This window comes from Apodemus sylvaticus, chromosome 9 (genome assembly GCF_947179515.1).
Source record: "Apodemus sylvaticus chromosome 9, mApoSyl1.1, whole genome shotgun sequence".
NCBI lineage: Eukaryota > Metazoa > Chordata > Mammalia > Rodentia > Muridae > Apodemus > Apodemus sylvaticus.
Genome location: NC_067480.1, coordinates 52,947,443 through 52,971,485, shown reverse-complemented (window position 1 = coordinate 52,971,485; position 24,043 = coordinate 52,947,443). Strand labels below are relative to the sequence as shown.

The following is a 24,043-nucleotide window of genomic DNA, read 5'->3' as shown; positions in this document are numbered from 1 at the left end:
CCAGGTCTATGAGTCGTGAATTAGAGGAGGAAACAAAAAAAGGTGGGACTGAAATTATAGGTTATCTTGTAAAATGAAAAATGAAGAATCAGTTAGGAATTAGGGTAATTCATCCATTATATATAGAAGGGGAATGGTCATTTTTTTATGTGTACACAGTATTAGTGATTGAAACCAGGGCCATTCTTATACAATGCAAGTGTCACCCCGCTGACCTTGGGCTTAAAATTCTCTTGCCTCAGCCTTCTGAGTAGCTAGGATTACAGGTACGCACCTCCCATCCAGTTGCTTTTATCATCCTTATCATTGTCAATGTATTTTTAAAGATTTGACTTGAGGGTTTCACAGTAAACTTAGTCACAAAATACAGTCTGAATTTTATCATACTTTTGTATATAGACACTGTCCTGTAAGCTCTTAATTTTTTATGATTAAATCTGAAGAATCAGCATCCTAGAACGATTTCTAAGCCACATAGAAAGGTATTAGAATAGCTTAGGGGCTCTAGAATCATGTAAAAGAAGCGATTTATAATTCCTAATTAATACTTGTTTTTGAATGTAGAATTCCTTTTCCCTTAGTGTTACTTTTGGAAACAAGGAGATAGTTTCTTTCTGGAATGAGCAACTTTGTGCATCACCTCAGTTACAAAATTTCTCTTGTTTTCAGGACTGGGCTTTGATTTCAAGTGGCCTCATTCTCAAATTCGAGAGATTCACTTACGTCGTTACAACTTAAGGAGATCAGCACTTGAGATTTTTCATGTTGATCAGTCCAACTACTTTCTCAATTTCAAAAAAGAGGTACAGTACCTTTCTATAATCATAAAGTGTTATTTTGAAATAATTTTCCAGCTACTGAGCTCTCATGGTATTTTGGGCTGTATTTCTGTTAATATAGAATTTTAAAGAAGAAAATATATTTTGAGGCTAGTCAGTATATGAACTTTGTTGAGATTTGTTGGGGAATTGAGATGGTTTTTTTCAGTGAGTGTATATGTACAGTAGAACAGTGACTGTCAATCAATAGATGCCAGACATTATCTGTGTTACAACGTGAAATACATAAGATTAGGCCAGCTGTACAGTGTGCCTGGATTTCCTTTTCTCTTCTTATGAGGCCACTAATGTCAATATGATGTTTTGGCCTTGGGACGCCATTCTAAGAAACTGTCTTATGTATACAAGTTATAGTAGTTGTTGTGTGCCTACCAGTTATAAGAATCAGTTCTTTCATTCCACAGTGTAGTTCCTGATGATCATAGTCAGGTGATCAGGTTTGGTAGTAAGCCCCTTCACCGTCATCTTACTGTGCCCATGACCTCATTTAATATTAATTGTCTCCAAATGCCCCATCTCTTATTATGAACTTCTTAGTTGAGATCAGCTTTTTAAATCATAAACTTTGAAAGGACATATTCAAACTATAGCACCAAATATGGTAAAGAAATTGAAAGAAAAAGAAGAGGTGAAATTATGGAACAGATAATAGATTCTGGTTTTCAAGAAATTAGGGAGGAGGCAGAATTGTGAATAACCACTGTCAATTTTATACAGTGGTGAAGAGTTTCTAACTTAAAATAACGATAGAGGAACACAGTGAAAGAAACACTTGTTCTTAAAAGATTAAGTATATCGTGTGAAAACTATACAGAAGCCATAATCTGTATTTGTCTTGACCAGTTATTAAACTAAACTGTAGTATTTTTTTATAGGTTAGAAACAAAGTATATAGCAGACTGTTGTCACTTCATTCTCCTAATAGTTATGGAACAAGATCACCACAGGAATTATTCAAAGCATCAGGGTTGACACAGGTAGGACATTTTATAGTTCGTATTTTGTTCATTTTATATCTTAGAATTTTGCTTAAGAATAAAATGTTGGTTTGTTTTCTTTTGTGTGTTCTAACTGCTCTTCTTCCATCCAGTTATTCATTCTTTTATTTGACTGGTTGGTTAGTTAGTTTTGTTTTGGTTGATGCAGGGTCTATCTAGCCCTGGCTGTCCTGGAACTGGCTATGTAGACCAGTCTGGCCTTAGACACTCGGGGATCTACCCACTTCTGCCTATCAAGTTCTGGAATTAAAGGTGTGATCTATCACCCTTGGCCTTCATTCTTCCATTTAGAATAAAATCCGAATTAAAATAAAATCTTTGTGTGTGTGGTGCGATAAGAATTGCATACAGGACCCCATTTATGCCAGGCTCTTCTGTGAGGTCCTCCAGCCAAGAATTCTTTTCTATTGTCAGAAATACGCCTTGTTTAATAATGTACAGTTCGTTTTGCTTTAGAATAAAATTTATTCATTAACTACTGATGTCTCAATCTTATACCTAAGAACAGTTGAGCTTCCTATATATAGAAATACATCTCAAAATGAAGATTTTACTTTATAGATTGGAGCATACAGATTTCATTTTTCACTGTTTACCATAATTATAACCCTTTGCTTTTGATCCACAGTGAGTTAACGTTGATTATAACTCTGTCAGGAAAACTCTGATGTATACCTTAGCTGTGTACAGTCATTGGAAGACTCTCTCTCTCTCTCTCTCTCTCTCTATATATATATATATATATATATATATATATATGATTAATAGAAAGAAATTATTTTCTAATCCCACCTCATTTTGTTCTCTAAAGGTGGTTTTTCTTCAGCTAGATAGTCAGTGTAAAATCCAGTAACTTTATTTGTTCATAGTGTGCTGTAGCATGTTAAGGTACTGCCTTTAGTACATGTAGTATGAAAATGTCAAAGGTAGGGAGGCCTTTTAGAAATGAAAATTTTAAGATAAATAAAACATCTAATTGAAGAAGAGTCTTAATTTTTCCTCTTCATGTTATATAGGACTAAATCAAGAGTAATGCACTGAAGGTGCTCTACTCCAACCCATTTCCCTCTGCTTACTTTAAGTGGTTGGTACACTGGCCAGGGTGACCTCTCGTGAGCCATCCTCCCAACTCCAGCTCCTGAGTGGCTAGAATTATACATGTGCATTGCCACCCCAGGCCATGCTTGATTCTTATTTAAGACATCCAGAGTATAGTGTAGTACCTATGTTTAATTCTTTTGCTCTTTTTTTTAGAGAGTAATTTTTTAACGAAGTTGATTGTGAAGAAGTTGATTTGTCTCCATTTTAAACTTTTTTTAGCTCCATATCTTCAATCATGAAGATAATGGAGATAAGGATTACACAGTTGGGTTGGTTGTTAATAATTGTCACATTCTAAGAGGTTATATGATTTGATTCTGATATTGTTTTTTGTGCTGTCTAGAAGTGGGTGAATAGAGAGATAACAAACTTTGACTACCTCATTCAAATAAATACCATGGCAGGACGGACCTATAATGACCTTGCACAATACCCTGTGGTGAGTTTATATAAATCTCAAAAATAAAATTAATTTTATAATGTATAAAACTATATATGATATTTATGCTTTTATTTAGAAAAAATGGAGAGACTTGGTTTTAGTTCAGTGGTAGAATGTTCTTGTACCATCTGTGAGGCTCTGGGTCCAATCTCAAGCACTGTAAAATAAACACACACAGTACACATGCTTTGCCTCAATGCTTTCCACCTTCATATTTTTAAAGATATATTAAAACATGAAGACTGGTAATTAAAAGTAAAGTTCTTTTTTATTTTCTTAGAAATAGCCCTGAAGAATTACTGAAAATTATACAATTGAACTGAAGATAAATAAATATTACAATGTATCTTTAAAATATTTATAATAGGGAAAACCGTTCCTGCTGAATATCCGTCTATCTTTATGAACACTTGAGGTTTGATGTTAGCATGTCTAGGAAGAAATGTCTAAATTTTGAATTATGTCTCTAGTTTCCCTGGATTTTGCAAGATTATACTTCAGAAGAGTTGGACCTAAATAACCCCACTGTATTTCGAGATCTTTCTAAACCAATTGGAGTAGTTAATGAAAAAAATGCCAAAGCTATGCGTGAAAAGTAAGTGCTTTTCAAATCTTTCGAGATAGTCATTGTTTGAATTTGTACTGATTTCAATCAAAACAATTAAATTAAAAAGGATATGTTTAATTATTATTTCATGAGTATGATTGTCTTTTTCTAGCCTGTATATGTTTACACTACATATATGCCTACAGAGGTCAAAAGAGATGGATCTGGAAAGAAGTTACAGGTGCCTGTGAGCTGCTCTGTGGGGGCTGGGAACTGAATTCTGGTCCTCTGTATAGCAGCGCATGCTCTTAACTGTTGAGCTATCTCTCCAGCCCCTAAATGCTTGAAAAAAAATTTTTAAATGTGTATGGTTGTTTTGTCTGCATATATGTCTGTATACCACTTGAATGCCTGATATCTGCAGAGGCCAGAAAAGGACATAAGGACATAAGCTAGAACTATCACAGAGGGTTGTGAGCCACACATGGGTGCTAGGAACCAAACTTAGGTCCTCTGGAAAAGGAAGAGCATCATGTGTTCCTAACCACTGAACCATCTCTCCAGTTCTTTTTTTTTTTTTTAATATTTTTGTTTTCTATATTCTTTGTTTACATTCCAAATGATTTCCCCTTTCCTGGATCCCCCCTCCCCATATGTCCCATAAACCTTCTTCTCTCCATCCCTTCTCCAATCACCTCCCTCCTTTTTCTCTGTCTATACCATCTTTTTTTTAACAGAAGCTACTTAATTTTTTTTATCATTGTTTATATTCACGGTACAGATGTTACGAAGGAATATTTCATGAAATATAGTGTATGTTCATTATATTTCACCATGCTTTGCTCTCTCTGACACCCATGGCCTATTTTTCTAGACCATTTTGCTATATATTTACATAAATAAATATACAGTCCAGATTTTATCTATCTATAAAATCTAGGAACCACAATTGAAAGAGCAAAAGCAATGTTTATGAGACTGCCTTCACTTTCTTAATATGACTTACATCCACTTTTGTGCAGATAGCATAACTGCATTCTTCATTATGACTAAAAACAATTCTATTCATCGATTTTCTTGTTAGATCCCTGCGTTGGTTCTGTAACTTAGTTATTGTTAGTAGTGCTACAATAAGCACTCTATGTGCAAATTGACTTGAAGTCTTCTGGCTAAATACCCTACAGTGGCATGGCTGGGTCGTGTGGTAGATCTCAGTTTACTTTTGTGAGAAAAGACCATAGTAAGTTTATTTAAACACTGAAAAGTGAAGTTATGGGACGTAGAGAGATGCCTCAGCAGTAAAGAACACGGGCTCCTCTTCCAGGACTCCTAAGTTTGGTTCCCTTGCCTGCTTCCCGTGGCACATAACAGCCCATCGCCAGAGCTCCAAGGCATCGGGCATCTTCTGGCCTCTAAGGGCACATGCATATACATGAAATTCACCGCTTAACACACATACGTGAAATTCACCGCTTAATACACATACATATACTTAAATAAAAATAATAAATCTTTTAAAAGCAAAATAATGAATTGATAATTATTTCTTTTTTTTAAAAAAAAGATTTATTTATTTATTATATGTAAGTTCACTGTTGCTGTCTTCAGACACTCCAGACGAGGGCATCGGATCCCATTACAGATGGTTGTGAGCCACCATGTAGTTGCTGGTATTTGAACTCAGAACCTTCGGAAGAGCAGTCAGTGCTCTTAACCACTGAGCCATCCCAAAACTTTAATTTCTTTTTTTTTTTTTTTTTTTTTTTTTTTTTTTTTTTATTTCGAGACAGGGTTTCTCTATGTAGCCCTAGCTGTCCTGGAACTCACTCTGTAGACCAGGCTGGCCTCAAACTCAGAAATCCACCTGCCTCTGCCTCCCAAATGCTGGGATTAAAGGTGTGTGCCACCACTGCCTGGCCTTGATAATTATTTCTAGTAAAGATTTTATATCAAGGATGTGAATTAGATTTGACAAAAATGTTTTCTAATCTCTATTTCAAAAAGTTTCTATAGTCAACATATGTTATTAATTGTATTATGTAAAACTTGGGTGGCTGGAGAGATGACTCAGCAGTTGAGAGCATCGCTGCTTTTGCAAAACACTTGGGCTCAGTTTCCATTACCCAAATGGCTGCTTGCAAGCCTCTGTAACTCCAGGTATAGGAGAGCCTACTCCCTCTCTGGCCTACACTGACACTGGACATGCAAGTGGTACATAGACATTCATGCAAAACATCTATACATTTACTGTTAAAGGAAAATTATCTTAAATGTTTCCAAAGCTTCTTTTAGTGATATTTAATTATTGTGAAACAGTCTTAGAAATTAATTTTCTCCATAGGTGTAAGTGGGACGCAGATGCATTATCTGACAGTAAAGTATGTGACTAAGGACTGACTTGTTAAGGAGTGCTGTGCTGTAAACTGACCACTATAGATTCCAACTCTTCTGTTACTACCATTTCCGTATGGTTATAAACTCCACTTTGTTTTAAAGGTACGAGAATTTTGAAGACCCGATGGGAACGATTGATAAGTTTCACTATGGCACTCACTATTCCAACTCTGCAGGCGTCATGCACTATCTCATCCGTGTGGAGCCATTCACTACCCTCCACATCCAGCTTCAGAGTGGACGGTATGCTCACAGTCAGAATCCGCTTTCTTCTGGTTGTAAAGCTGAGAACTATTCACTTTGATGTCACGTTCTGAATGATGGAGTCACAGCTTTTAAATTTTCAACTAGGATTTAATTTACAGAAAATCAACCAGAGTAGTTTAAGATCAGATCATTCAAATTGATTCGTATATAGGACATACAACTTTTTCCACTATCATTGTAGTGTACATTTGGAATCCCTACCATTTTGAGAAATCAATCAGATATTTATCCTTAGATATTAGACCAAGGATGTTACCCAGTGGCTGAGAACTTATCTAGCATGTGCAGGGTCCTGGGTTCAATTCCAAGAAATAACTCAACTCCTCAAGTTACAGAACTAAGGTGATTTAGAGCTAAGTCTGTGCTGTCCATAGATAGTCACATCTCAGCAGTACTACAGTATTTCTAAGAATGTTTTTCATAAAAACTAGATGGAGGAAGCAGTTGGGAATCTATAGCAGTTCCCATAATTATTCTAGGGGAACTGCATGCACTCTCCACTGTCTGTACTCTCCAGGTAGTTCCCTACATGCATTTTGTTTCCACTTTGCCTTAGTTTTGCATTTTTTGCATTGCTTTCCCAATGAATGAACTAATTAACATTCATGAGCTGAGGAAATGGCTCAGTTGACTGCCACCCTGTAAAGCTTGAGGACCTGAGTGTGGATCTCCAGCACTAGGTAAATTCTGAGGATGGTGACAGACAGGCCGGTCCTCAGAGCTCAGGAGCCAGCCAGGCAAGTGGGCGTCATGGGATCCTGTGCAGTAAGAGATGCTATCTCAAAAGTTAGTTCAAGGGAGCTAGTAACACAGGTAAATAATTACAGATGCTTAGCCACAATACTGTTTCCCTACTTATATTCTAGTTTTTAGTGTAAGAGTTTCTGCTGATAATGTATTAATGATAAGCTCAAAAGCATTTCTGTAAATCTCTTAACTAAAAATCTAAGTACTGTTATATTTAGCATTATTTTGAGCTCGGATTTTTTTTTTCTTTTACAAACAAGCTCTCAAGCTATAGTCTACCTTACCCCAGAACTCCCTCTGGTCTTGTAGTTGGGAAGTCCTGCCTCAGTGTCCATGCTCTGGGATTTTAAGGCATTGAACTCGATGCCCACTGAAATCAAATATATAACTTACACTCACTTTTTGTGATAAATTTACTCAGCAAATTATGTGTCTTTAGCATTCTTTTGTGAGTAAGCCAAGAGGCCCTGAGAATTCCAGGGAAGCCCTTTACCAGTTTCCTGCATGTTCAGCATATACCTTTGCTTTAAAGTCTTTTAAGATTATATGAAATTAATGTGAAATTGTGTTCTAGTGAATTTGATTTTCAATTTATTTAAACAAAACAATATTTTGTTTTGACAGTTATGATAGTATTGACTCCTGACAACAAACTGTGTATTATAGATGATTATCATAAAAATAAAAGTTGTTTTCAGATATTAAATAGGAAGATTAAGAAAGACCAGCTGCAGTCATGTGGAAAGTTGAAGAGAACTTAAGTGTTACTGATCTATGCGTCCTTGTTTTCATCCAGTAAATTCTTTTTTATTCCACATGCAGGTTTGACTGTGCAGACCGGCAGTTCCATTCCATCCCTGCTACCTGGCAGGCACTTATGGATAATACATATGATGTAAAAGAACTTATTCCTGAATTCTTCTATTTCCCAGAGTTTCTAGAAAATCAAAATGGTAAGAAATAGGGGATATAAATTTTCATTCAGTAGGTTCCAATGAAAAATACTGAAAAGCAGTTTTGACATTTTCTGTAATATTGCATAATTTATTTAAGGTTGGTTTTGTGTATAGATTATGCAGTGACAGAATTTAACTTTAACCATGGAAATACATACAGAGCCTTGTCTTACTTCCCAGAGAGGTGATACAGGAAAGTAGGATATGAGTTGGACTTGGACACAGAGAGAACTTAGCTGTGAGCACAGTCTTTCCTAAAGATACAAGCTGTGTGGTTCACTGCCATTGCAAGTCTTTGAAGTAATTAGACCAAGGTCAGTGAGTCAATCCATGAGCAAGCAAGCATGTTTTCAGAGTATTATTACAACATACTGACCAGTTTGTCTATGTGTTTCCTGTCTATAACTGCTTTCTGAAATTTATGATCAACTTGAGTAGTTACAAGAGATCATATAACTCACAAAGATAAAAATATTCTTTTACCATTTAAAGAATATTTTTACTGACTATTTGGAATATACAAAAGGTACACATTTAAAATAATGGCTAAGTCATTCCAGCTTTTGAGAAAATTAGTTTTTTGGAGTAGAGATGCATGATTGGTAGTTAAATTTTAGAACTATCCAAGTATTATTTTTCTGTAGTTATTTTGCACTTTTTCTCTTTCCATTCCTTTTCTTTTTTTCTTTTTTTTTTCCTTGTGTGATGCCAGAGATTGAACTCGGAGACTTGCACACAGTTTGCAAACACTCCACAGCCAAACTGCTTCCCTAGCCTTATGTTTGTTTTTAAAGCACAACTACATATGCAAGATTTTGTTTTATGTTTGATGTAGATTGTTAGTCAGCTATTAGACTGTAATTTACTAAAGCCAGTGGGTATCTGGGAGAGGAGGAGTGATTGGGCTGAATATGAATGGAAAACTTAAGATACTTTTTGCTCCATAATGTATTATATTTATTGGACCAGATTGCTGCCTTCAGCCCAGTGACCTCCTCATGGTCCCTATGTATAACTGTAATTATCTAATTGTTTGATATAGGAACTTGGGCAGGAGAAGACAAATATATCATCTAATAGAATTAATAGCAATAAAATCAACACAAAACTGCACAATAAGATTTTAGGGTTTTTTTTTTTTTTTTTTAATTCAAGTTGAGAGATAATTTCATTTCAGGTTGTAGAGTAGTACCATGGCCAATTTCTTTTTGAATGCTCACTCTTTCACTCCAAGTATTTTGGCTTTGTTTTATGGTAACCCTTCTCTTTGTTAGAAATAATTGAAGTAGCTTGAATCTACAGCATCTTACCAAGATGTAGATAGAGATCTGTTATGTCCTTTCTGAAATATAACCCTATAACTTTGTTCTCTAGAACTGAGTCCTATACCAACCCCTTAGTAATCACATGGAATAGGTATGACATTCAGGGCAGAAATGAATGTGCAGATGAACCAGAGGTTCTACAGTAAATGCTAAGGGAGACACCTTCGAAGTGGACAGAGAACATTAGCTGCCGTCTGCTGATCACTCACCAGAAAACCTAGCAACCATTTTTCCCCTCTCACTTGGACCTTTAAACTTTACCTAGACTTAGGAAATGGGATATTTCAAGGCGGCACACTAATACTTCAAGACTTTTTGTTTTAAGACGGTTTTTCCTTCTTATAGTGTTTGAACAAGAAAACCTCATACATGAGAAAGTTCTGCCATGTGTCATATTCCAGCTGTAATAGCAAGTGTTTTGTAGAATATAATACTTATTCTTCCATAAAGCAAAACTCTGAGTGAGTGAGTTCAAGGTATAAGTTACACTGTAAAGTTCTAATGAATGGCATTTTATAAATTAACTGACCATCTCCCAGATTTCCCCTCACAGCTTTTCTAAGAAAAAGAATTTCTACACTGATACAGCTTCTAAAAATGAATTTGTTTTATTTATTTATTTAAAGTATATTGCATTAGACAGATGAGTTCATCTTTTTCTAGTTATATGTTCTCTTTTATATTTGTTTTACATCATTTTTTAAATAGAAAATGTTCTAATTTTTTTTTATGTGTCTTAGAATTTAATTTGGGTCATTTACAAGTTTCCAAAGAACTGGTAAACGATGTTATTCTTCCAAGATGGGCTAAGTCAGCTGAAGATTTCATTTATAAACACAGAAAAGCTCTGGTAAGATTTCTGTTGAATCACTACCACGTCTTACGAAATACATATTTGTTTTTCAAAGATAAGTTAAAGTGTACTTTTTTCTAGATTAGTTTGTTACCTGTTATATATTACTGTTCTAGAAAGTACAACGTGGTAATTTAATTTTAGGATATAAATATTATGAGACCATTCATGAATATGAAACAGGATATAGGTTCCCACTTTTCCTTTTTTTATTGGTTTTTAATGGTATATATGCAAATCTATTATAAGTACCAATGATCGGTGTCATTAAGTTTTGGTATTTGGTATATAGGAAATCAAATTTCCTATTTAATCAAGTTTTACATTTTTTTTCTTGAATTGAAACGTTTTAGACAACTATTACAAAAGAAACTGCCACAAAGATGCGTTCTACCTCTCTTATTAACTCTCCTAGATTTTGGAAGATGTTAATAGCTTTTTTGTGTGTTTTCTTTACCCAGTAGACTTGGGGACATTTTGGAATTTCTGATTTTTGGGTTAGGGATGATCCTCTCTCTACAAATACTTCAAAATCTGGGAAAATCCGCAGTCCGAGTTCTGTCTAGTGGCAGTTAAGTTCCTTAGGCGGCTGAAGCCTAAATGTATAACTTTGAGGCCAGGTGTGAACTTGTCTGAAATAAAACCAACAGCAACTAGCAAAATCTCAGATCCTTGTAGCACTGATCATTGTGCACAAGGGAAATCAGCCTGTGTTAACATTCTAACTCTCTGCATGTCTGCTAATTTAATGCTAATAATTTAAAGTTTTACGGTTTTTTGTTTCAAATCACTTTAGTATGAGTACATTTTCAATTTTTTCTGAAAGATTAACCAAGTTCCTAATAAAATCAGCCTAAGCCCTTTAGAAATTTTACTTGTGTCTAGGTAAATATCCAACTTGGAATTGAGGAAGTAGTAAGAGTTTGACATTGATAATTGTGTTACTGGCCTGTAGCACTTCATTTACCAAGCAGCACTCTGCTTTACAAAAATGTGTACAAGTGTTTTTGCCTGCATGTATGTCTCTATACCCTGTGTGTGCATTGCCCAAGGGAACCAGAAGAAGGGGTCACATATCCTGGAACTGGAGTTGCAGGTGGTTGCCAGCCTTCAAGTGGATGCTGGGCATTGAGCATGCTTTCATTAGAAGGAGAGCCAGTGTTGTTAATTACTGAGCCGTCTCTGGCTCCATGCTCTTTTAAAAGGATGAGTTTAGATTATAGTTGGAAGATACTTACATTAAGTATTAAGTTTGTTCTTTCTAGGAGTCTGAATATGTTTCTGCTCATCTTCATGAATGGATAGATCTGATTTTTGGCTACAAACAGAGAGGGCCAGCTGCAGTGGAGGCACTCAATGTCTTCTATTACTGCAGTTATGAAGGTACGCGCCGAAATACCTCTTCTCTTACAGTACTTCAATAGCATTAGTCTTTATTTGTTATACCTGGTATTTGACCGTAAATATTTAACATGGGAAAGATACATCAACAAAATATCTTTTCAGTTGGAAGGTCACAAAACTGCCATTATTTCAATTTTATAGTAGAAGTTTATGATTTTAAGATTATGTATGTATGCATGCCTGTGTGTATATGTACATATATATATGTGTGTGTATATATATATGCAAATCAAATTATAAATGAATTATTATATGCGCTTGGTTTCTTATATGGGAAATCACATTTTCTGTTTAATTAAGGCAGATTCTCTCTACATAGCCCTGGCTATCATGGAACTCTCTCTGTAGACCAGGCTGGCTTCAAATCCACAGAGATCTGTCTACCTCTGCCTCCCAGGTGTGGGCTTAAAGTCATGTGCCACCACCACGTGGCATCAAGTTTTCATTGAATATTACAAGTTTTATTTTATTTTTAGTAAACTTTGAAAGTTTAATAATTTATAATTATTAACATTTTTTCAGCATCAAAGCTGTTTTTTGAGAGCTGTGGGCATAAAAACGTCTCATGGTATATGTGTGGGCATACAAGGAAGCTGACAGTATACATCAGGCTATCTTCCTCAGTGGTTCATCCCCTTCTTTTTTCAGACAGGATCTCTCATGTGTACCCATATACATACATGCATATATACACAAACACACACACAAATAAAAATATTTAATGTTTTCAGAAAATTGCTTTCTGGTGACATAAGTTAAAGACTCATATTTTGTTTAAAATGTGTTAATCATTCCTTAATGTATTAATTAGTGCCATGCAGGTTTGTTTTTTCTCAATAGTGAATTGATGATTTCTTGTTTTAGGTGCTGTAGATCTTGATGCTGTAACAGATGAAAAGGAAAGAAAAGCCTTAGAAGGGATGATTAATAATTTTGGGCAAACACCTTGTCAGCTGTTAAAGGTAAATAATATAAGTTATTGATATCTTTGAGCAACAATTCTCAATCTTCCTGATGATAGGACCCTTTATTACATTTCCTCATGTTGTGGTGACCATCAGCCATAAGATATTTTTGTTGTTGTTTCATTACTGTAATTTTGCTACTGTTATGAATTGTAATGTAAATTGTTTTGATCTTCAGGATTTATTTAGATAAGAAAGCTGTCGATCTCAACAAGAGGGGAAAAGGAATATTTAAAAAAAAAAAACATATAGGAAAGTGACCCCCCAAACCTTATTTTGAGATCAAGTTTGCCAATAGGGTTGCAAGCCACAGGTTGAGAACCACCGGCCTACAGAATGCTGTTTCAAAGTGTTCTGAGGTTTGAAGAGTAGTCGCGTCAGTAATTGATAGGGCTTGATTTATATATGATTCCATGTACTCTCTTTAAGCTATAAAATGCTTATGTAATTTATACTCCTGATACAATGTATTAAGAAGAGGGACTTTAAGTGACGTCTAGAATTAAATTTCTAAGGGGTTGCACTGCTCTTAATTTTTAAAGACTTTAGTAATTTAAAACTTGGAGAATCATTGTCCAGAATTTAAGCAAAAATTACATTAAACCATTACTTAAAAATAAATAGATTTGATTGTTCCTAGTTTAAGTAACAAAAAAACCTGAAGATCCAGTTATGAAGCTAGATGTCTTCCAGATACCTGTACTTCCAGATACTCAAGAGGCTGGGATGGGAAATTAAGAATTCTAGGGCAGTTTGGGTAACATCCCAAAATGTTCATTCATGTAATAGTTTCCCTATGTATGCACAATGCCCTGGATATGATCCCTGGAACTATGGGCAATGGGGCTCTCCAGTTATATAGCAAATTACTCATAAGTCACCTCCCAGCACTGAGCTGAGCCTTCCAGTGCACCACACCCTACTCAGTTCTTTACATAGATGCTGAGGGTCCAGTTCAGGACTTCATGCTTACACAGCAAGCAGTTTAGTGGCTGAGCGCTCTCACCAGCCTTGTATTTCTGAGAGAATAAAGACTGAATAACAAACACAGTATATCATTAAAACTGTCTTTATGTTGAGACTCCTTCCATATATAAAATTTTAAGCTTCTGAAATCATCCTATAAATGGTACTTATTAACCATAGTCTATATTATATAATCAAATTATTCAGTATTGCTGTGTTTCCTCTTACTAGTATTGGGAAATTTTTATCTTCCTAATCCTAATTGCTACTGATTCATAGAAGTAGTCTACTATTTTAGAAGCTATAATTGTTAACGTGAATTTAAGGATAAAGAAAAATAATAATATCCCATTATTAAATATATAATTTTTAATTTAAACATTGTGAATTATTCTCTAGCCTCCATGTGGAGTAATGATACAATCATCTTCATTTTTAAAATTAATTCAACCAAAACCAGGCTGATTGCTCAGTGGATGACAGTACTTGCTGTGCTGGTATGATCACGTGATGCTTGGACCGTGCTTGGCTTTAGGGATCTGCCTTACTGGGGGTAGGGGGCATAAAGAAATGATAGACATACAGAAAAGGTGGAATCAGGTAGGCCGTGCTCTCTTGACAGATAGGCAACAGCAACCCAGAAATTCAGCCAGTTTATTTTATACATGGGAATTGAGGAGGCAGTTTATTTAATTTTGGTAAGAGGTCTCTGCAGGGGCAGTCTCAGGCTGTAATCATCCAGGAGAGGAAACTGTCAATATGGACCAGGGGAAGGCTTTGCCATCTTGTGAGGCCATTGGCACGGCTGTGTTCCTGTCTTCACTCACTACTTCTTTTTCTCCTTACACATTCATTCATGCTTCCTCCATCCCCACAACCTAGCTCTCAGTCCTTGGATCTCACGTGAGTAAGGGAGGCAGTCAGATGCAGCAAGGCCAGTCTGTAATTTTAATATTGTGAGCTTAACACTACTAGGAGATGGGAGGATTATCAAGAAGCTTGATTGTTTCCACAGGACAACGGCAGAAACAAGAGGTACCGCAAAGTAAGCAGAATCTAAAAAAATCCATCCACTCATTCACTCAGACATGGGTGCCTAAACTTATATATACACTGTTCAAACAAACAAAATATAAATAAATAACATATTAGCACCAGCAATTTGGCTCTGTGGGTAAAAAGTACTTTTCATGCCACGTAATCCTGATGGCCTGTATTCAGTGTCTAGAGCACTGGTGGAAAGAGAGCTGAAAGCACAGAGTGTATGTACTGTATCACATATGTGCTCATATATGACTCATATACTCACATACTACTAAAAATGCATCATACTTAGCTTGCAGGGCAAATACCATGATCATGAAGGTAGTTTTCCTTGGGCAAGACACTTGACTGCATAATTTGTGGAACTAAGGGACTGTGTTCTCAATTTCTCCTAAAAATAAAAACTAAACTAGTAGTGCTGCTGGGTCATGGCTCAGCAGTTAAGAGCCCTTGCTTCTGTTTCATAGCACCCAAGGTTAGTTTTCTGTCACACATGTCAGGCAACTCCAGCTCCAGAAGGCAATACCCCTGGTCCCCTAGGATCCCAGCACTCATGAGCACAAAACCCCACAGATACATACACATAATGAAAAATATAATAACATTTTAATGGAGTTGGACAGATGGCTTCTCAGGTAAAGGTGCTTGCTGTGCAAGCCTTGAGGATGTGGAACTTATCCCTGGAACCCACCAAAAGCTGTAAGGAGAGAGACAGCCACTCAGCGTTGGCCTCTGTCCTCATCAGCATGTTGTCATGATACCTGCATGCCTACATGCACACATCACACACGCGAGGCTAAGGCTTCCAGAAGTACATAGCTTCTGGTATCTAAGAAAAGATGAATTTTTCTACATTTACAACTGCAAAGTCACTTTGATAGGAGTCATTTGCATGACTAACTTCCAGAGTCTTTATAGCATCTCATAAGTCTACTTAATCAGTAGCTGAAAGCCCCTTTTAAAAACTGCATCTCTTTTCTGTGTTCTGCGTCTTTACTTAAAACTCAGTGTTAAGCTGTGCCGTGGTGGCGCACGCCTGTAATCCCAGCACTCTGGAAGGCAGAGGCAGGCGGATTTCTGAGTTCCAGGCCAGCCTGGTCTACAGAGTGAGTTCCAGGACAGCCAGGGCTATACAGAGAAACCCTGTCTCAAAAAAAACCAAATCCAAAAAAAAACCCAACAACAACAACAACAAAAAAAACCTCAGTGTTAGTACTTTTTACCTTTATATATTTATCTATTTGTTTCACTCAGTTATAATTCTAATAGTAACAATCTTATCTTAATCATGCATATAGCAGTAGTGTAATATCTCAGCTCAAGGTTATAGTTATATTTCAGTTTTTGGACTGTTTTGTAATTCCTGCTATTTCAGAGTGCTGGTTTCTTTGGAGCTTTGCAGTGGACTCTTACATGATGTTCTGAGCTCACTGTTCTGCCTCTTGCAGTAGCCTGGGTGGTAACACATGCCTGTAATCCCAGCACTTGGGAGCATCAGCAGGAGAGTTCAAGATGAACTAACTACATAGAGACTCTGAAACTTTCTGGACTACATAGTGAGATATTTCGAAAAGGAAAAGAAAGGCAAAAATGCAGACTCTGCTGTGCCTGGTAGTGTAAGCCTGTAACTCTGTCCATTCAGGAGCTAATGCAGGGGCTTCGTGAGTTCAGTACTTGGCCTAAGTTAGAGTGAGTTCAAAGCCAGCCTGGCCAACTTAGTGAAACCCTGTCTCAAAATTTTAAATAGGGCTGGAGGAATATGGCACAGTGGTAAAGCTCTTGCCTAACACATTTAAGGTTCAGAATAAAACAACTCTGTGGGGCTCAGAATTAGAGCCTTGAGTTTTGTACCAGCTCTAGTTTTTGTAGGGGGTTGGGTTTGGGGGAGTTAGCTTTTTGAGACAGGGTTTCTCTATGTAATCCTGCCTATCCAGGAAATTATTGTGTAGACCAGGCTAGCCTTGAACTCCAAGATCCCCCTGCCTCTACCTCCCTAGTGCTGGAATTAAAGGTGTGTGCCAGCACTGCCTGGCTTCAGCTGTACTTTTTTTTTTTTTTAACAAAAACCCAGGTGCCTCATGAGTGCAGTAGGTAGAGAGTTGGTCTCACAATTTCAGAAGAACCCTGCTGATGTATTTGTGGGCAGGACAGTTGTTCATGCTTGTAGAGGTCAGAGGACAGCCTTGGCTATCATTTCTCTGGCACTGTCATTGTTTGATGGAAGCAGTCTTTTACTGGCTTAGAACTTACCAAGTAGGCTAGCCACCTCCCCTGACATTTTTAAAACGGGTTCTATGAATTGAACTCGAGTCTTCATGTTTGCTTCAAGACAAGTACTTTATTAACTTAGCTACTTCCCCATTACTGAGTTTTATTTTGGTTTAAAAACATTACAGTGGGGCTGAGGTTGTGACTTAGTTCAGGAATGTTTACTTAGCATGTACAAGGTCCAGTTCAGTCCTCATCACCATAAACACCAAAGAGGAAAATCAGACAGGGCTAAGACTATCAGCCTGTAATTTAAAATAGTTTTTTTTTTTAAGTATTAAAGTTACACATTTAAGTGTAACAACTGTTGCCTGTAATCTAGTATTTTTTAATAGGGACAAAAGAACCAAAGTTCACCTCCCTGATTTTAATTTTTGTTTTTGTTTGTTTGTTTGTTTCTGAGACAGGGTTTCTCTGTATAGCCCTAGCTGTCCTGGAACTCACTCTGGAGACCAGGTTGGCCTCCAACTCAGAAATCTGCCTGCCTCTGCCTGTCAGAGTGCTGGGATTACAGGCGTTTTATTTTTCTCTGTGACAGAGTGTTACTATGTATCTCACACTGCCTTGGAACTTTCTGTCACAGCTTCAAACTCAAACTCTTCCTGTCCTAGTCTTCTGAGAACTGGATAGTCAATGTTGGTGATTCAGTGGGAGAATTCTCATCTGCAGTAGGCAATAGAATTGCAGGAGTATGTTACCATATCTGGCAAGAATCCCTTTTAGAAAAGCACCTCTTACACATTTTAATTGTGTCCTTGGAATAGTAAATTTTTAATATATTATCAGTATATTGAATTAACATTAATATACTTAATCCTTTGTCTCTGACATGAAAAATAAGAATAATTACTTGTAAATTATACAGTCATGTCTAATTTGAGTTGATTTTCTATAAGTAGCTTTTATATTTTAATGAGTCTTGTTTTAGGAATTAAATATTATATTATAAAGTTTGAATGTTAAGTGTTTCATTAATCTTACCAAATATTTATTAAACATCTGCCAAGTTTGATATACTTCTGAGTGCTTAAAAACCCAAAAGTGAGTAAAGTTCATGGCTGCCCTTATGGGAACCTATAGCTAGACCAGTAAGATGACTCTGTGTCAAGCCTGAGGACCTGAGATCAGTCTCCCATGTCAGCGTGGTAGAAGGAAGAGAACTGACTCCTGCAAGTTGTCTGTGGACCTCTACACATACACTCTGACATATGCATGTCCACATATACACAGAAAATAAAGTGTTTCTTTTTTAAGAGAATTTTTAATAGGCTAGATGGATAAGATTTATCATGAATAATCAATGACTGCATAAAAGAAAAAAAATTAAGAAATCCTGAATAATTGGGGAAAGACCATGAAAAAAAACCATTCCGACCTGGAAATTTAGGAGTGCTATCAATAAGAAAAACCTTAAAGTAGAACTGAGATGTTCATAGGAAAGGATGAATGGTAAGTTTTCTGGGGATCAGCATGGCCCAGAGTTGTTAACAGTGCATACTATGCATTGTGTTGTTTCGCAGTCCACTGTGTGAGAGAGACTACAGATATGCTTTCATATACTCTGAAATTTTTTCTTAAATTATTTTGAAGGAACCACATCCTCCAAGATTATCAGCAGAAGAAGCCATTCAAAAGCAGACCAGAACAGAAATTTCAACCCTAAACCTCTTTCAACACCTCTCTGAAATGAAGTCATTTTTTATAGAGGTAATAACCCAACTTGGTAATATCAGTGACCTTCGTTCAGTTTTATATATTTCAATTAATTTGTGTGTTTATATATATTTGTACATGTTTATGCACTTTATCCCTGCCTATAGTTGTAGTGCTTATTTGGTGTGTGTAGAAAGCCAAAGGTCAGTTTCCAGGATCTTCCTCTGTTGCTCTTTCCACCTTATTTTTCAATGACAGAGTCTCTAACTAAACCAAAACCTTGCTGTTGTGGCTAAGCTGGCTGGCCCGTGAGTCCGGGGCTCCTCATCTCTTACCACGTACCTTCCCCACCCATGCTGGGTGCAGGTGTGTCCTGCCCTCTCCGGTGCTTTTTAAAATAGGTGGTGGGGATCCTAACACAGTTTACAAATTAAACCATCTCCCCACTCCAGTTTATTCAACTTTAATGGAGGAAAATGTTATAATATGATCTTTAAAACAGAATTATTTGTACTTGTGCATGCCTGAATGAGTTTATGTGCATCATACATGCAGGTGCCTGTGGAGACTAGATAAATATACTGGAACTAGAGCTGCAAGTGGTTATGAGCTGCCTGATATAGGTACTGGGATTCAAACCTGCATCCTCTGCAAGAGCTCCTAATCACCAAGCCAACTCTCCAGACCTAGTCTTGGATTTTTAAATTACTTTTGTTGTGAGCTTTTCTTTGCTGCTAAGTGGTATTCTGAATTCTTTTTATTAACTTGCTTTCTCAACAAGTAAGATCAAATAACTTAATTCAAAGTACTTCTTGCAGGCAGGGCATGGTATTCCTGCCTTTAATTGGGTGGCAGAGGCAGATGGATCTCTTAAATTCAAGGCCAAGCTGGTCTACATAGAGGATTCTAGGCCAGCAAGGAATATATAGTGAGACTCAATTTTTTAACAATTGAAATGCTGTGCAGAGTGGTGATAATTTAATAGCTTTTAATTGTTTGTTCAACTATAAAATATGTTCCAATGCATGAGATTATTAACAGTGTCAGTAGGAGGAGTAATCAAGTAAAAAGTAGTTAATGCTATAACTCACAGAGTTCCCTTTTAACCAGGCTTCTTTTTTTTAATTTTTTTAAATTTTTTTTAACATTTAAAAATTTTTTTATTTATTGAAGAGGGATGATAAAATTAAAGATTTATATGGAAAATATTTCAGATAAACATGTTAAAATTGACAATTTTCATGGAAAATTAAAGAGTAAAGTGGTAGACATGTAAAACATTGCTAAATTAATTGAAATATGGGATAGAAACGTTTTATGATAGAATTGAAGATTTACGTGCAAAATATTTCTGATAAAATTGTAGAAAAAAAGTAGAAAAACATGTTAGAATTGAAGATTATCTCGGAAATTTTTATATAGATATAATAATGGTAGGTATAAAAGTATTCCTAAATTGATTGAAAGTGAAATTATAAACATTTTCTGATAAACTTGAAGATTTACATGGAAAATATTTCTGATAAAATTGTAGAAATATATAGAAAAAAACATGTTAAAATTAAAGATTATCATGGAATTATATAGATAAAATAATAGGCAAAAGATAATTCTAAGTTGATTGAAGGTGGAATTATAAACATTTTCATATAACATTGAAGATTTACATGGAAAATATTTCTGATAAAATTGAAGAAATATATAGAAAAAACATGTTAAAATTAAAGATTATCATAGAAATTATATAGATAAAGTGATAGGCATAAAGATAATCCTAAGTTGATTGAATGTGGAATTTTAAACATTTTCAGATAACATTGAATATTTACATGGAAAATATTTCTGGTAAAATTCAAGAAACAAATAGACAAACATGTTAAAATTGACTATTTCATGGAAATTTTTACATATAAAATGGTAGATATAAAAACTTTTCTAAATTAATTTAAGGTGGAATTAGAAACATTTGTGATAAAATCAAAGGTTTACATTGAAAACATGATAAAATAGAGGAAGTATATATAAAGACATTAAATTTAAGATTATCATGAAAAATAATGCAGATAAAATGGTAGACTAAAAAACATTACTAAATTAATTAAAGGGGGAATTATAAACATTTTCTGATAAAATTGATAATTTACATGAAAAATATTGTTAGTCTATGTCCTTTTATTGGAGTTGAGTCCATTGTTGTTAAGAGATATTAGGGAATAGTGATTGTTTACTTCCTGTTATTTTTGATGTTAATTTTATGTTTGTGTGGGTATCTTCTTTTGGATTTATTGGAAGATTACTTTCTTGCTTTTTCTAGGGTATAGTTTCCCTCCTTGTGTTGGCATTTTCCATCAATTATCCTTTGTAGGGATGGATTTGTGGGCACATATTATGTAAATTTGGTTTTATCATGGAATATCTTGGTTTCTCCATCTATGATTGAGAGTTTTGTTGCGTATAGTAGCCTGGGCTGGCATTTGTGTTCTCTTAGGGTCTGTATGAGGTCTGCCCAGGATCTTCTAGGTTTCATCATCTCTGGTGAGAAGTCAGGTGTGATTCTGATAGGTTTGCCTTTATAAGTTATTTGTCCTTTTCTCCTTACTGCTTTTAATATTTTTTCTTTGTTTAGTGAATTTGGTGTTTTGATTATTATGTGCCAAAGGGACTTTCTCTTCTAGTCCAGTCTGTTTGGAGTTCTGAAGGCTTCTTGTATGTTCATGGGCATCTCTTTCTCTAGGTTAGGGAAGTTTTCTTCTACAATTTTGTTGAAGATATTTACTGGGTCTTTAAGATGTAAATCCTTGCTCTAGTCTATACCTATAATCCTTAGGTTTCTCATTGTGTCCTGGAGTTCCTGGATGTTTTGGGTTACAAGCTTTTTTCATTTTGCATCTTCTTTGACTGTTGAGGCTTTATTGCAGGGTTGGTTCAATATACGGAAATTCATCAGTGCAATCCACTACATAAACAAACTCAAACAAAAACACATTAGAATTGAACAAAACAAATAGAAAGAAAAGGGAAAGCCCAAGAAACAGAGACCCACAGTTTATACATCCACAAACTTAATAAAAGAGGATGGCTGTTTTTACTATGTTAATCTTCCTGATCCATGAGCATGGCAGATCAATTTCTTTCTTTGGTGTCTTTTAAGTTTTTCTCAGAGTCTTTTTCTCATACAAGTCTTTCACCGTTTGCTTAGATTTACCACAAGGTATTTTAGTATTTGAGGCTATTGTAAAAGGTGTTGTCTCCCTGATTTCTTTCGTAGTCCATTTACCATTTGTATATTAGCAGGGCTACTGATTTTTTTTTTTTTGAGCAAATTTTGTATCCAGCAAATGCTGAAAGTGTTTATCAGCTGTAGGCATTTTCCTTTGGAATTCCTTGCATCATTTATATATACTGTCATATCATTTTCAAAAAAAAAAGATACTTTGCTTTATTCCTTTCTTGTTTGTATCCCCTTGTTCTCCTTCAGTTGACTTACTGCTCTAGCTAAGACATCAAATAGTATATTGAGTGGTTACAGAGGGAGTAGACAACTTTGTCTCGTGCCTGATTTTGGTAGAATTGTTTTGACTTTCTCTCCATTTAAGTTGATATTGGTTATGGGCTTGCAGTGAATAATATTATCTCTCCAGGACTTTTATAACAAACGGGTTGTTGGATTTTTGTCAAAGACCTCTTCTGGATCTAATGAGATAAACATGTGCTTTTTGTCTTTCAATCTGTTTATATGATAGATTATATTTATCAATTTATGTATGTTTATCCGCATATCACTTGATTGTGGTAGATTATGTGTTCTTGGAATTGGCTTGCAAATATTTTTATTTTATTGATAAAGTTTGCATCTATGTATGTAAGGGAATCTGATCTCTTTGTTGCTTTTGTTTTAATGTGGTTGGGGTATCATGGTAATTGTGGCCTCATAAACTGAATTGGGCAAAGCTTCTTTTATCTCTATTTTGTAGAATACTTTGAATAGTACTGATATTAGCTCTTCTTTGAAAGTCTGGTAGAATTCTGCACTAAATCCACCTGGCCCTGGACTTTTTTTATTAGTTGGGAGACTTAATGACTGCATCTATTTCACTAGGGTTTAAATTGCTTTTCTGATCTTAACTTTGTAGTGGTACCTATCAAGAAAATTATTCATTTTCTTTAGATTTTTCAATTTGATGGAATGAAAGGGTTTTTTTTTGTTTGTTTGTTTTAAAGATTTATTTATTTTATTTATGAGTACACTGTAGCTGTCAGACACACCAGAAGAGGGCATCAGATCCCATTACAGATGGTTGTAAGCCACCATGTGGTTGCTGGGAATTGAACTCAGGACCTCTAGAAGAGCAGTCAGTGCTCTTAACCAACAAAGTATTGAAAAAAGATGGTGATAGGTTTTAGATGATTCAAGTGTGCTAGCTACTCAAACCTGGTGTGTAGTTCTTTTCCTACATTTTATAGTAAGTTATTACATGATCAGGTAAAGTGAAGTATCATAGGGGTCATCCTTGTTTTAAAAAAAAAGAAATTTTTACTAATTTGTATTAATAAATATGAACTAAACCAGCCATTAAACATTTTTTTAAACAGGGAATTAGTGATGGTATTCCACTATTAAAGGCCATCATCCCCCAAAATCAGTCTCGTTCTTTCATGTCTCAAGGCAGCCCTGAGTTACTGGTAAGTGTACCTGTTTCATACTGCTGTGTCTCTGTTCATTAGTTTACCAAACAGGAATAAATGTAAAAATATTTCAATTACATTTTAAAAATTCACTGTGTGTATGTGTGAGGGTATGCACATGGCAGCCTGCATCTGAGGTCAGAGGACAACAGTGAGTCGATTCCCCTCTTCTGCCATGTGGTTGGATTGAGTGTGCGTCCTCTACTGGGTAGCACTTGCCTTATTCCTCTAAGTTATCTCTTTGACCCCATAATAAACTTTTTTTAAATACATTTTTTTAAAATTTCATGTGCATTGGTGTTTTGTCTGTATATATGTCTGTGTGAAGGTGTCAGAGCCTCTGGAACTGGAGTTACAGACAGAGAGCTGCCATGTGGATGCTGGGAATTGAATCCAGGTCCCCTGGAAGGGCAGCCAGTGAGTGCTCTTAGCCACTGAGTGATCTTTCCAGTCCCACTCATGCCTGGTTCCTGCCAAGATCAGAAGAGGACACTAGATGCTGTAGAACTGGAATTAGAGATGGTTCTGAGTCACCATGGGCTGCCAGGATCCAAACCTAAGTCCTCTGGAAGAGCAGCCAATACTCTG

General features: G+C 35.8%; 1 protein-coding gene across 3 annotated transcripts in view; it reads left to right on the top strand.

Annotated features, from left to right (window-relative positions):
- The window catches only part of Nbeal1 (neurobeachin like 1), a 149,051-nt gene that overhangs the window by 103,387 nt on the left and 21,621 nt on the right, over positions 1 to 24,043 (top strand). For all 3 annotated transcript variants that reach the window (XM_052192133.1, XM_052192131.1, XM_052192132.1), the window contains 11 exons: positions 670 to 803; positions 1,715 to 1,816; positions 3,282 to 3,377; positions 3,851 to 3,975; positions 6,424 to 6,564; positions 8,158 to 8,288; positions 10,357 to 10,466; positions 11,735 to 11,852; positions 12,738 to 12,835; positions 18,707 to 18,823; positions 23,363 to 23,452. In XM_052192133.1, the coding sequence (XP_052048093.1) occupies positions 670 to 803; positions 1,715 to 1,816; positions 3,282 to 3,377; positions 3,851 to 3,975; positions 6,424 to 6,564; positions 8,158 to 8,288; positions 10,357 to 10,466; positions 11,735 to 11,852; positions 12,738 to 12,835; positions 18,707 to 18,823; positions 23,363 to 23,452 (1,262 nt within the window). The remainder of the gene's footprint in view (positions 1 to 669; positions 804 to 1,714; positions 1,817 to 3,281; positions 3,378 to 3,850; positions 3,976 to 6,423; positions 6,565 to 8,157; positions 8,289 to 10,356; positions 10,467 to 11,734; positions 11,853 to 12,737; positions 12,836 to 18,706; positions 18,824 to 23,362; positions 23,453 to 24,043) is intronic.